A 13105-nucleotide genomic window follows, 5' to 3' on the forward strand; every position below is an offset into this window, starting at 1 on the left:
GGAAGCCGACAGCCCTTCAGCACCATCAGAGACAAGTCACCAGTGTGGATAAGTCTCCAACTAGGGAGACTGAGCCAGCAAAGTTATCTTCAAAACCTTATGGCAAACTGCCAGTCTGTTATCTCTGTGGGCAAGAGGGCCATACTAAACCTGTCTGTCCAAAAAACCCCGTTTAGCTAACTCAGATGTGCTTGGTACCTCGATTTACTGTTGAATCTAGAACTGATGGTAGTCAAACAATGAGACTGACAACAGTTGAAGTTAGTGGACAAGCTGTTGAGGCTTTAATTGATACTGGCAGTGATCAGACTTTGGTGCATAGTAAAATGCTACCACCTAACATGGTATGTGTTAAAGAGACAGTTCACATTTGCTGTGTGCATGGCGACGAAAAACCTTATCCTACAGCAGATGTGTATTTAAAGGTGCACGGACAGGTCTACCTTCTGACTGTCGGAGTTGTACAGAATTTACCATTTTCTGTGGTATTAGGTTGTGATCTGCCAGTACTCTTGGATTTGTTATACTTAAACCAAAAATGCTGTGTGGCTATGACTAGAGCTCAATCTAAAAAGTCAGATTAGCTGCTAGAAACACTTAGTGCCTTGCCCTTCTTTGATGCTGACCTGGAGGTGGCACCCGGGAAGTCTCGGAAGTCACGCAGAGAGAGGAGGCAGGAAACCAGCAGTTGATTCTGTGCCTGAGGTACAGATAGACTTTAAGATTCCTACCAACATTACTAGCTTGCAACGAAATGATCCAGCTTTGAGCCCACTATTGCAGAAGGCAAAAGAGAGGAAGAAAGGTACTGTAGCTGACTGCAATCTAGAGGAGGAATTCTATTTACATAATGATGTGCTTTATCGTCAGCAGGGAGCAGCCAGCCAGCTAGTTGTCCCCCAGCCTGCTCGGGAGGGGGTTCTTACTCTGGGTCATTCTGTTCCCTGGGCTGGCCACTTGGGAAAGCACAAAACCACAGCACGTATTAAACAACAATTTTATTGGCCTGTTATGCATACTGATGTTGCTCAATTTTGTAAGAGTTGTCCTCAGTGCCAGATGACTTCATCCAACACCCCCTCCAGAGCTCCTCTCCAGCCTCTTCCAATCATCTCTACCCCTTTTGAACGCTTGGGCATGGACATTGTTAGTCCAGTGGAGAGAAGTAAAGCTGGAAATCGCTACATGCTTGTGATCACGGACTATGCTACCAAATATCCAGAAGTCGTCCCCTTAAAGTCAGTCAAAGCAAAGGCTGTTGCTTTCTGTCTGGTGCAGTTTTTGTCTAAAGTAGGATTTCCCTGTGAGATATTAACTGACCAAGGAACTAACTTTATGTCTACTCTGCTTAAACAGGTTTATCAGCTGCTTGGTATTAGGAGTTTGCGAACAACTCCTTACCATCCTCAAACAGATGGTTTGATGGAACGGTTTAATCAGACCCTTAAACAGATGCTGCGCAAATTTGTCAATGATACTGGATCTGACTGGGATCAGTGGCTGCCATATCTACTCTTTGCAGACTGGGAAGTTCCCCAAGCCTCCACTGGCTTTTCCCCCTTTAAACTTATGAATGGTTACAAAGTTAGGGGACCCCTTTTGCTGTTGAGGGAGATTTGGGAGGGTGACCAGGGGAGCATGGGGCCTGTAAATATTGAGTCTTATGTGTTGCGGATGAGAGAGCGTTTAGAAAAGATGAGTGGGCTAGCAAAGGCACATATGGTTGAGGCACAGCAGAACCATAAGACATGGTATGATCGGTCAGCCCGGCAGAGGACCTTTGCCCCAGGACAAAAGGTACTTGTATTGTTGCCTACAGAGGACAGTAAGCTGGTAGCCAAGTGGCAGGGGCCCTTTGAAATTCAGGAGCAGCTTGGACCAACAACTTATAAGGTTGCCACCCCAGGACATAAGCACACCACCAAGATACTGCATGAAAACCTACTTAAGGAATGGGTTTCCAGGCCTGAAAGACCAGTGGAGGTTTTGTTCATCAAGAGTGTGCAGGAAGAAGAGGAGGTAGATGAACAATATTTGCCATCTTCTAGGACTGCAGACCGTCATCTCCACCTTCTTTCAGAAGAGAAACAATCAAAGGTGAGAATGTTATGTACCTCTGATGTTTTTCAAGAAAATCCTGGAAGGACAAATATGGTTGAGCATGATGTTATCTTAAAAGATGGACCTTCTGTGAGACGTATGAGTTACAGGATCCCTGAGCGTCTGTTAGTCTCATTGAAGAAGGAGGTGGACCTGATGTCACTAGGAATAATTCAACCATCAAGAAGTGAGTGGTGCAATCCCATGGTTCTTGTCCCAAAGAAGGATGGCACTATAAGGTTCTGTATTGATTTCAGGTACCTCAATTCAGTTTCTCAGTTTGACTCATATCCTACTCCTCGAATTGATGACTTAATTGAACGCTTGGGTAAGGCAAAGTACTTAACTATAGATCTATGTAAAGGATATTGGCAGGGTCCCCTCGCTCATGGGTCTCATGAGCTGACAGCATGTAGAACACCATAGGGCCTGTTTCAATTCACTGTTCTACCATTTGGGCTACATGGGGCTCCTGCAACTTTTCAGAGACCCATGGATCAGGTACTGTGTGACTTCTCTGAATTTGCTTCAGCATACCTTGATGATATTGTTATCTTCAGTGCTACTTGGGAGGAACACCTGGAACATCTGCGAGTAGTATTGCAGCAGCTGAAATCATCTGGTTTGACCGTTAATCCTGCCATGTGTGCCATTGCTACGATGGAGACTGAGTATTTGGGCTTTGTTATTGGTAATGGGGTTGTTAGACCACAGGTTGACAAGGTGATAGCCACGAGTCCTCTTCTTTACCACAGACAAAGAAGCAGTTGAGGTCCTTTTTGGGAATGTCTGGGTTTTACCATCGGTTTACATGACAGGATCAAAGTGCCCAGATCAGCTCCAATGGACGGAGGAGGCAGTGGCAGCTTTTCATGATATTCGACAGTCACTAAGTAAGGAACCTGTTTTGCACAGTCCTGATTTTGAGACACACTTTGTGCTACAAACTGATGCATCTGAGAGGGGACTAGGGGCTGTACTTTTGCAGGGAGCAGAAGATGACTGGCACCCAGTGGCTTACATCAGCCGCAAGCTGTTTCCTAGGGAAGTTCGTTACTCTACAGTGGAAAAAGAAGCACTTGCCATCAAGTGGGCTCTTGAGTATTATCTGCTCGGCAGGGAATTCACTCTGGAGACTGACCATAAGGCTCTTCAGTGGCTGGAGAGAATGAAGGACACAAATGGGAGGATCACTCGTTGGTACCTGGACATGCAGCCCTTCAGGTTCTCTGTTTATCATATTCCAGGCAGAAGTAATGTAACAGCGGACTACCTCTCTCGCTGTGCCAGCCAGATTCCTGAAGAGGGGGGGGTCGTGTAATGGCCACAGCCTCGGCCACACCCTAAGTTTGTTTGGTAATGTTTTCACTTACCTTTTTCCTTAAGTTTGGTTTCTTGTTATTAAGTTTAAGTTGTATTAATTTTTTTAATTTCTCTTTTTCTTGAGTTATCATTTTGCTGGTCCGGGGGTGTTGGCCATCTAGATAAAAGATTGGATTGAGGCCTTTGTCTATTTGTCTTTAAATACTTCCGACTGGGCCTGGATTGTAACAAGTACCACGTTTGACTCAGGGAGGGGAAAATATGGGGAATATGTTTCTTTAGACGTTATAGGTTTTTAAATGTTGTTTGGTTCATTATTTTGTTATTGTTTTTTCATATTTGAGAAATGGGATGATGTTGTTAAACTGTTTGTCTAGAGTTTGTTTATAATTTGTCTAGTTACAGTTATTTCTACCCCTTGTGTGTCATATTGGTTTGGCCAGCCAGTATATATGTTGCCCCTTGTGTGTCACTCAGGTTAGGTCTGTTTTGTCTCTGTTGTGATTAGAACTTATGTTGTAATTTAAGTTTGATAGTTTAAGTTCAGCTATCTTTTGTTGACCTCTTTTAGGCCCCACATTTTGTTAATAAATTGAAATTTCTTTGTATATGTTACATTTGGGTAAATAAAACCCATTTTCTTTTGTGACTTTACTCCTGTGTCCTGTGTCTACCTGCTCGGTCCCTGACAGTAACTCTACTGACAATACAGACTGCTACAGTTTCCATTCATACACCTGTAACAAAGAATCAGGACTGTACTTCACCATGGTGTGTCTCTGCAAATCCAAATTACTACATACTTGTTTTCCTTCTGATGTCAACATCAAACAAATCCCAAGTTTACTCATTAAATCACGTCCTAATAAACTGGCGGGGCAAAATTTTGAAAGCATGTTTGAAAGATTGATCTTGAGAATCCGCACAACACAATGCCTTAGTCAAATGCTCTTTTTGTGGTTTTCCAGAAACACCTACACTATACACATAGTTACCACTCATCTTTAGAGGTGTTTTAAGTTCAGTTGCTTTTAATACTGACCTAGTTGTCTACCACAAATGTCAACTCTTACATTTGTGGTAGACAGTGGAGCAACTAGGTCAGTCATTCACTAGGTCATTCACTTTCAGAGTGTATTCAGGAAATTTACCCTTTGCTCATCATACTGAACACGTTTCCACAGGTGATTTAAATTTAGCTTAAATTTAGACACATTACTCAATTAATTCTATATCTAATTCAGCATGTGTGTGCTTTGTCACAGAGTTTTCATTATCAGTGTATATCTGCACAAGCATTTCTTCATTGCAGTTAGCGAAAAATCAGTGTATGTCAGTGTGTGCTTCACCTCCTTTTTGACTAGACCCCTGCTACTGTCCCTGGAACACCGGCTATCTTCCTTCCGCCAGTTTGCCGCTTGCGTTGGCTTCTAAGGACAATCTCTGGACCTGTGGCCTCTTTGATGGCACTAAGAACACTCCACATACACACTCCCAAATGGACACTGTCTGGCCCAATGTCTTCTCTGTCCACAATTATGGCAGTCATCCCTAGCTACAGTCTGCCTCTTCGAGCTCCCATGATGCTCACCATAAGTCTTTGTCTTCGCACACTGTGTTTAGCAGTGTAACTGTTGCTAGGTGGAGTTCTCTTTGACTCTTCTACTCTCTGGTTTTATTCTTCTTGTGAGACTGAGTCTGAGCGTGTTCGGCATGTCTTCTGACTTCTTCCAATCTCCCTCCTTCATCTACACCTATGCAGGTCTTGCGTAACCCTGCAACAGCATCAGGCAAAAGTCCTCTCACAAAATGACAGTTTGGGTTCTTGCATCTGTAGTTGGCCTGTGGCAACTTTGCCATGACCTTCTGCAGATGTGATGGTTTTGGCTTCATTGTCAGGGGCCGCCTTAATTCTGCTCCAATAGGTCTAAAGTCTCTGCAGAACATTTGAAGTTCTTCAGCAAAATTAGAACCAGAGCCTGGATTAGGCAGGTGACTGACAGCTGCACAGACGTCTTCATTAGTTCAAGCCCTGACGACCAGTTGCGGGCCCTCGGGATCAGCCACTTCAGCCACAGGTGCATTAAATTGTGCTTGTTGGGGCTCGTCTTTCCTTGACCTGGTCCGCATTCGGACTGACGAACCAGATGCCCCAGAAGTGTGTAAAGATGATGGTGGAGAGGTGGTTGAATCAGGTTCTGGATCCTGTCCTCCTTCTGCTCCTTGAACTGGTGGTGGCGGGACTGATGGGCAGGAGTCCAGGTCGGCATCCAGTTTCAACTCTGTAATGTCTGGATAGAGCGAAGACACATTGAGAATATATGTTAATGGTGTTTGTTTTCTACTGAAGAATTGTCTCTTCTGTGTGGTGCAGTAGTCATAAGCTTTTGCACTTGTTTTCTTTCCCACATCTGTATATCTTTCTGTGACACTCTCTTTTTATCCTTCAGTTTCTTTTCTTGTCACAATTTTCCTTCTAATTTAACAAGTTGATTTTTAATAAAGGAACCTCCTTGAGGAAAGCCAAAATACTCGGTCCACATTTTCAAACATTTAGGACTTTTGTCACCATACTTGGTTTTCATAATCTCAAAAATCTGACCTTGAGGGTCCCTCTTTACATCCCCCATTCCCCATGTGAAGCCCGTGCATGACTACACAATACAGACGTCTCTGTGAGGGTGATTGTCCTCCAAGTTCCCAATCACTAGCGCTATTTGTTGGCCCCTTGCATCCAACTTGGTTGTTGCCCTTATACACCCCAACTAAATAGGTGTTGTTAGGTAATGACAACTAACTATCAATGTCACTTATCCTCCCCAATTGACTAGGAGTTGCCCGATTCGATCGGATTAATTGAAGGACGGCTACCTGAGCTCAAGACATTTAGAAACTTCTTTAATACTCACCCGGTGTCCCTCTGGACCAGTATTAATTTAGAGTTTGTGAATCTGTCTACCGCTACTAGAGGAAGTATGTGAATCAGGCCCCCGTCTCTCAGTTATTCTTACAGTGGAGGTTGAGGCTGGAGTTTCTTTCTTCTCCAGGGCGCATGCAAACCACTGTTCACTCCTCCAGCAGCTGCTCGCCGATCCTGTACGTGACGCCAAATTGTCGTGGCCAAATTCGACAATTACATAATAATAACAGACACCTTGAGTGTAATCAGTAAAGAAACCTTCACATCCAGGATGTCTTTAAGGGTTTTATTTTCTTGCAAGAAAGAAGTGCACCAAGAGAGTCTCAAGCCTCCATCCAGTCCAGTTCTAACGTCTCAACATATCAAACATGAATTTATATCGTCCTGTTGCTGGGCAGAATACTCTTTACCCCCCCAGGCTGCTGCCTCCCGCTTTCTCCTTTTATGGTAACTTTTACAACATACGCCAAGCACATAGGAACTTGGTATAATCTGGAGAAATCTCAATGTGGGCAGTCAACCATATAGCTGACCTTGTTCACCTTTGCAGGCACTCCTCAAGACATAAACATATATATCAAACCAACCGACACATCATCCCCATAAAACATCCAGCACAAGCAAAATGAGCACATTCCCTCAGTACAACTAGACTAAACATAAGCATGGTTTACATACGTGATTTTCCATCACAATATTATGTGCTGGACATTCCGCATACAGTTAAAGACTGAATGAAAAGTGTTTTACACTAAGTGACAGTGACTGTCTTATTCGCTAAATGTCTGCAGAAATGTGATCAAATTTTGAGCCCAAATTTGTATTGTTATTAATAAATAACAAACTATTTTTAGTAACCGTGGCAACAGAAACATAGCAACATAACCATGGCAACAGTGGCTTCCAGACACTCACTCTCAGAGAAGTTACAGACTTAGAAAGAAAGAAGTTTTTGGTGATCCAACTGTGAACCATTAGACTGTGAAAGCCATGAAGCTCAAATCGTGGTCAACAACATACACTCTCCAGGATCAAGCCTCCAGCAGTGGTCAGTTGTGGGGATTGGGCAAAAAACCATAGTCTCTCCATAGGATTCAGCTAAAAGAGTCTGAATCCTATAGAGAGAATATGGTCATTATTAATTCTAGATCTTATGAAAGTCACCTCTTTATATTAAACCTTTACAAGCATCAAACTGGTCTTTGTTTGGTCTTACTTGATGAACAGCTAAAGCTTACTCCTTAAACCTCTTCAGTTAAGTCAAATCACTGATCATGAGATTAGACATGTAGTTTGATAAAATATTGTAATAAGACCTGTGATGACTGGGAACAGCAGAAATACAAGTTTGTATTATCTCCGCTCAGGAGTGAATTCAAGTAAAATCTGTGCATTGTTTTCTCTGATTTTCCCCACATGTCTAAGGACCAACTTCCAGCCTCTCTGGACTCTCTCAGACTTTGAGTGGACTCAGACTTTCCTTAGCACAGGATGCTGAGATATCCACCCCCATCAGCAGTAAAACAGAAAGGACAAAGGACCAGAAGAGAGAGTCTGAGAAACATAAACCAAGAAAGAAAAGCAGGAAGACCCCCAGTCCTACTGAAGAACTGAGCCACAAGACCACAACTACAACCTTGTCCAGTGACAAACCTGGTCCCTTCTCATCAGTCAACACTGGCCCCTTGGTCAGCAGAGGTAAGATGAAATAGTAGAAAACCTAATCATGAACGATTTAAATGTACATCACTGCCATGTGACTTTATGTTTTGAGAAGAAGGGCTTACCCATAATCTCTGTATTTGAGTTGCTTGCTCTGGCACATTCTGCATTCACACTAAATCTGTACCATCCTCAGTCACACTAGTCGAAAGAGCCACACTTTGGGGGTCAAAAATGCCCAGGCGTATAACTCATTGCCTCATGTGATTAAGCCCCCAGCATCATCAAAATCTGAATTTTGTTTCTGCAGATGACTTTGTGGCCAAGTACACGCAGAACAAACTGCTTTGTTGTGGAGGCTTTGGATCTGTCTATGAAGGCTACCGCAAAGATGACAACCTTCCTGTAAGCCACACACACACACACACAAAATATAAACACAAAGCAAAAGTCTGATTTTCTGTTTTTCTTGTAGGTGGCCATAAAACACATCCCCCAGACACACATTAAACTGACAGCAATGGTGATTCAGAGAGAGCAAACTCACAAGTTTCTCTAGTTCTTCCTGCAGTCTCAAAGTTGCAACTCTTGTCATTGTGTATATGTAGACATAAAAGTTATTATTTCTTCTTTTTTTATTATTTCTTTCACGTTGTCTTTAGTCTCTCAACAGGAAAACTACAATGGTCCCTTTGGAAGTTGCCCTGCTGCTCAAAGTCAAACCAGCAGCAGCAGAGAACAGTGCAGTTGTGACCCTGCTGGACTGGTGTAATTTGCACAGCGAGGCGATTCTTGTTCTCGAGAGACCAGTCCCCTGCATGGACCTGGTAGATTTTATGGTCACTAGAGGTTACATCCTGCAGGAACACCTAGCCAAAGTAAGTAACTGATAGTGTGTGTTTGTGGTTGTCCACATCCACCATGTCCCACGTTCAACATGTCTCTTTGTCTCTCCCTCAGGTCATAACCAAACAGCTAGTGGATGCTCTCATTGAGGTCCACTCCAAAGGTGTGTTTCACAGGGACATCAAGCTGGACAACATTCTAATAGAAACCAGTTCTGATGTCCCTCGTGTTCGACTTATTGACTTTGGCTGTGGGACAGTTCTGACAGATGGGGGCTACACTACAGGAGAAGGTAAGCTGCCTTTCTTATAGTCCTGTTCTTGTCTGTCCTCTACCTCAGTTCCTCACCATTTAACTTTGTGTATATTGTAGGAACCTATGAGTACCTCACCCCTGAGTGGTTCCAGCGGAGGTGGTACAAGGCTGAACCTACTACAGTGTGGCAGCTCGGTGTGGTTCTATTTGCAATGCTGCATGGACATCTCCCTTTCAAACATGAGAGAGAAATAGTTTGTGAAGATCCTGCCATCAGTGAAGGTCTTTCCCTTGGTAATTCCTGACCTTACACATACAGACCACTCAATGCACAAACAGACACACTGACACAAAAACAAACTCATACACACAGGACAGTGTTTCAAACATTACATCTTGTTTGTCCAGAATGTCAGAATTTTCTACTGAGATGTTTGTTCAAGAAACCAGTGGCCCGACCCAGTTTGGAGACAATTAAGAACCACTACTGGCTGATGACCCACTAAGGGTCAGGCAAGCTGTGCTGCTAATGGTTGGTAATTAGTTGATATAGAGCGTATACACCACACATTAAATAAAGAACTACAATGATTCCTGGTTAATTGTAGGTGTTTTATTATAACGTGTGGTTATGCTTTTTTTCTAAAGCGAATCACACTTTTTCCCAAAAGTATTCGCTCACCCATTCAAATAAATGAATTCAGGTGCACAAAGCAAGGTCCATAAAGACATGGATGAGTGAGTTTGATGTGGAAGAACTTGACTGGCCTGCACAGAGTCCTGACCTCAACCCGATAGAAACCTTTGGGATGAATTGGAGTGAAGATTGCGAGCACTGTGTATTATGTATTTCATAAACACACTCCTAAACCTCAATGAAAGCCTTCGGGTGGGCCAATGTCATATTAAACCCTATGTATAAAGAATGGGATGTCACAAAAGTTCATATGGGTCTAAAGGCAGGTGAGCTAATACTTTTGGCAATATAGTGTATGTTATCTGAAATAAAAGTCGTGAACTGCACTTAAATACTTGATATTTTACTTTTATTGAGTTCCAAAAAATCAATTCATCACACTGTTTTGCAAAAACACAATACAGTTAAAATCAATTTAATTTATTTTAAATTTTTTGAATTACAAGACACAAATAACAGGCAAAAATAATCTTTATAAAACTGACAATTTTCCAAAAAACAGGGAAACAATTTTATTCTTGAGTTCAGTTTAAGAAATGCACTTGACTACCTTTGAATCAGTTATCGTGGTAACTTTATCTCTGTCTCTGCTCTGTGTCACATGACATTTCATTTCCTCATTCATATGCTCCACTTCTATGTGGATTTGATTTTAGAGGTTTACATCAGTGAAGAACAGAAACTTTCAGGTTGTGACTTAAAGTAAAAAGTGACTTAAAGTAAAGTCTGATATCTGTCTTAAGCATATCTGGTTCCAGGGGTGGATCTTTTGCAGATATTCAACAAGATGTTCCTCTAGCAGCAGTAAGTTGTAGCTGCACATGTAACACAGAAAATGAATAATTACAAAACAAACTTTGCTATGAACACCCAGTGACGGTACAGACGTTATCTAAATGATACACCACACAAGCTGACTCCCAGTAGCATGTCCTTTTCGAATGCTATCCTGTTCATTGTTATGGCCTTGAGGGCCCGGACTCTCTCTTCCTGCCAAGGGTTTGTGTGTTTGCGTGCGTGTGCGTGCATGCGTGTGTTTTGGTGTCTAGGGGTTGTTTGTGTCTATTAGACCTGTCCGACCCTGGTCGAGGATTGAAGTCCAAGGTCCACCCACCCAATTGCATCCTGATTGGTATGGCAACAAACCCTGTCAAGTCTCTGACCATAATCAGGGAGACCCTAGTCCTGATGCCTGTTGTGAACCCTTTATCTCTGATGGCTTAGTGTCAGTAACAGGTGAAGAAGAGGACCAGCGTCCAATTCACATGTTACGTGACACAGGTGGAATTTTAGCCAGTGCCCTGCCATTCTCCACCCAGTCAGTCAGTGTGTGATTATGGTGCATTACTGCAGGGAATAGAGATGGATTATAGTCCTAAACCAATGAATCGCATCCACAAACAATCAGAGCTTGTCACAAGGTTATTTCCCAATGCTCTTAGCAAGTGAGTTGCCAATAAAAGGGTCTTCTTCTTTTCCTTTCGGCTGCTCCCTTTCAGGGGTCGCCACAGCGAATCATGTGCCTCCATCTAACTCTGTCCTCTGCATCCTCTTCACTCACACCAACTAACTTCATGTCCTCCCTCACTACATCCATAAATCTCCTCTTTGTTCTTCCTCTAGACCTCCTGCCTGGCAGCTCCAACCTCAGCATCCTTCTACCGATATATTCACAGTTTCTCCTCTGAACATGTCCAAACCACCTCAATCTGGCCTCTCTGACTTTATCTCCAAAACATCTAACGAGCTGTCCCTCTGATGTACTCATTCCTGATCCTGTCCATCCTCGTCACTCCCAAAGAGAACCTCAACATCTTAAGCTCTGCTACCTCCAGTTCTGCCTCCTGTCTTTTCTTCAGTGCCACTGTCTCTAAGCCGAACAACATTGCTGGTCTCACCACCGTCTTGAACACCTTTCCTTTCATTCTTGCTGATACTCTTTTATCACACAACACACCTGACACTTTTCTCCACCCGTTCCAACCTGCCTGCACTCGCCTCTTCACCTCTTTTCCACACTCACCGTTGCTCTGAACCGTTGACCCTAAATACTTAAAGTCCTGCACCTTCTTCACCTCTGCTCCCTGTAACCTCACCGTTCCACCTGGGTCCCTCTCATTCACACACATGTATTCTGTCTTGCTGCGGCTAAGCTTCATTCCTCTGTTTTCCAGAGCAGACCTCCACTTCTCTAGATTTTCCTCCACCTGCTCCCTGCTCTCACTACAAATAACAATGTCATCTGCAAACATCATAGTCCATGGAGATTCTTGTCTAACCTCATCTGTCAGTCTGTCCATCACCAGAGCAAACAAGAAGGGGCTCAAAGCCGATCCTTGATGCAGACCCACCTCCACCTTGAACTCCTCTGTCACACCTACAGCACCTCACCACTGTCTTACAGCTCTCATACATGTCCTGCACCACTCTAACATACTTCTCTGCCACTCCAGACGTCCTCATACAATACCACAGCTCCTCTCTCGGCACCCTGTCATACGCTTTTTCTAAATCTACGAAGACACAATGCAACTCCCTATGACCCTCTCTGTACTTCTCCATCAGCATCCTCAAAGCAAATACTGCATCTGTTGTACTCTTTCTAGGCATGAAACCATATTGCTGCTCACAAATGTTCACCTCTGCCCTTAGCCGAGCTTCCACTACTCTTTCCCACAACTTCATTGTGTGACTCATCAGCTTTATTCCTCTGTAGTTGCCACAGCTCTGCACATCTCCCTTGTTCTTAAAAATTGGTACCAGTACACTTTTCCTCCAGTCCTCTGGCATCCTCTCACTCTCCAAGATCTTGTTAAACAAAATAGTCAAAAACTCTACTGCCACCTCTCCTAGACACTTCCATACCTCCGCAGGTATGTCATCAGGACCAACTGCCTTTCCACTCTTCATCCTCTTCAATGTCCTCCTCACTTCACTCTTACTAATCTTTGCTACTTCCTGCTTCACAACAGTCACCTCTTCTACTCTTCGTTCCCTTTCATTTTCCTCGTTCATCAACTCTTCAAAGTACTCCTTCCATCTTCCCATCACACTACTGGCACCTGTCAATACATTTCCATCCTTATCTTTAATCACCCTAACCTGCTGCACATCCTTTCCATCTCTATCTCTTTGTCTGGCCAACCTGTACAAATCCACCTCTCCCTCTTTAGTGTCCAACCTAGCATACAAGTCCTCATATGCTCTTTGTTTGGCCTTTGCCACCTCTATCTTCACCTTACGCTGTATCTCCCTGTACTCCTGTCTACTCTCTTCAGTCCTCTCAGTGTCCCACTTCTTCT

At 43.4% G+C, this 13105-nt stretch overlaps 1 protein-coding gene across 1 annotated transcript; it reads left to right on the forward strand.

The window, feature by feature from the left end:
* Positions 1–7333: 7333 nt before the first annotated feature.
* LOC137131913 (serine/threonine-protein kinase pim-1-like) lies at positions 7334–9612 on the forward strand. The gene is made up of 8 exons (XM_067513797.1): positions 7334–7391; positions 7769–8041; positions 8316–8410; positions 8481–8528; positions 8668–8883; positions 8966–9143; positions 9224–9400; positions 9515–9612. The coding sequence occupies exons 1-8, from the start codon at positions 7334–7336 to the stop codon at positions 9610–9612; spliced, it is 1143 nt and encodes a 380-aa protein (XP_067369898.1).
* Positions 9613–13105: the final 3493 nt, after the last annotated feature.

This window comes from Channa argus, chromosome 8, assembly GCF_033026475.1.
Source record: "Channa argus isolate prfri chromosome 8, Channa argus male v1.0, whole genome shotgun sequence".
In the NCBI taxonomy this organism is placed as follows: domain Eukaryota; kingdom Metazoa; phylum Chordata; class Actinopteri; order Anabantiformes; family Channidae; genus Channa; species Channa argus.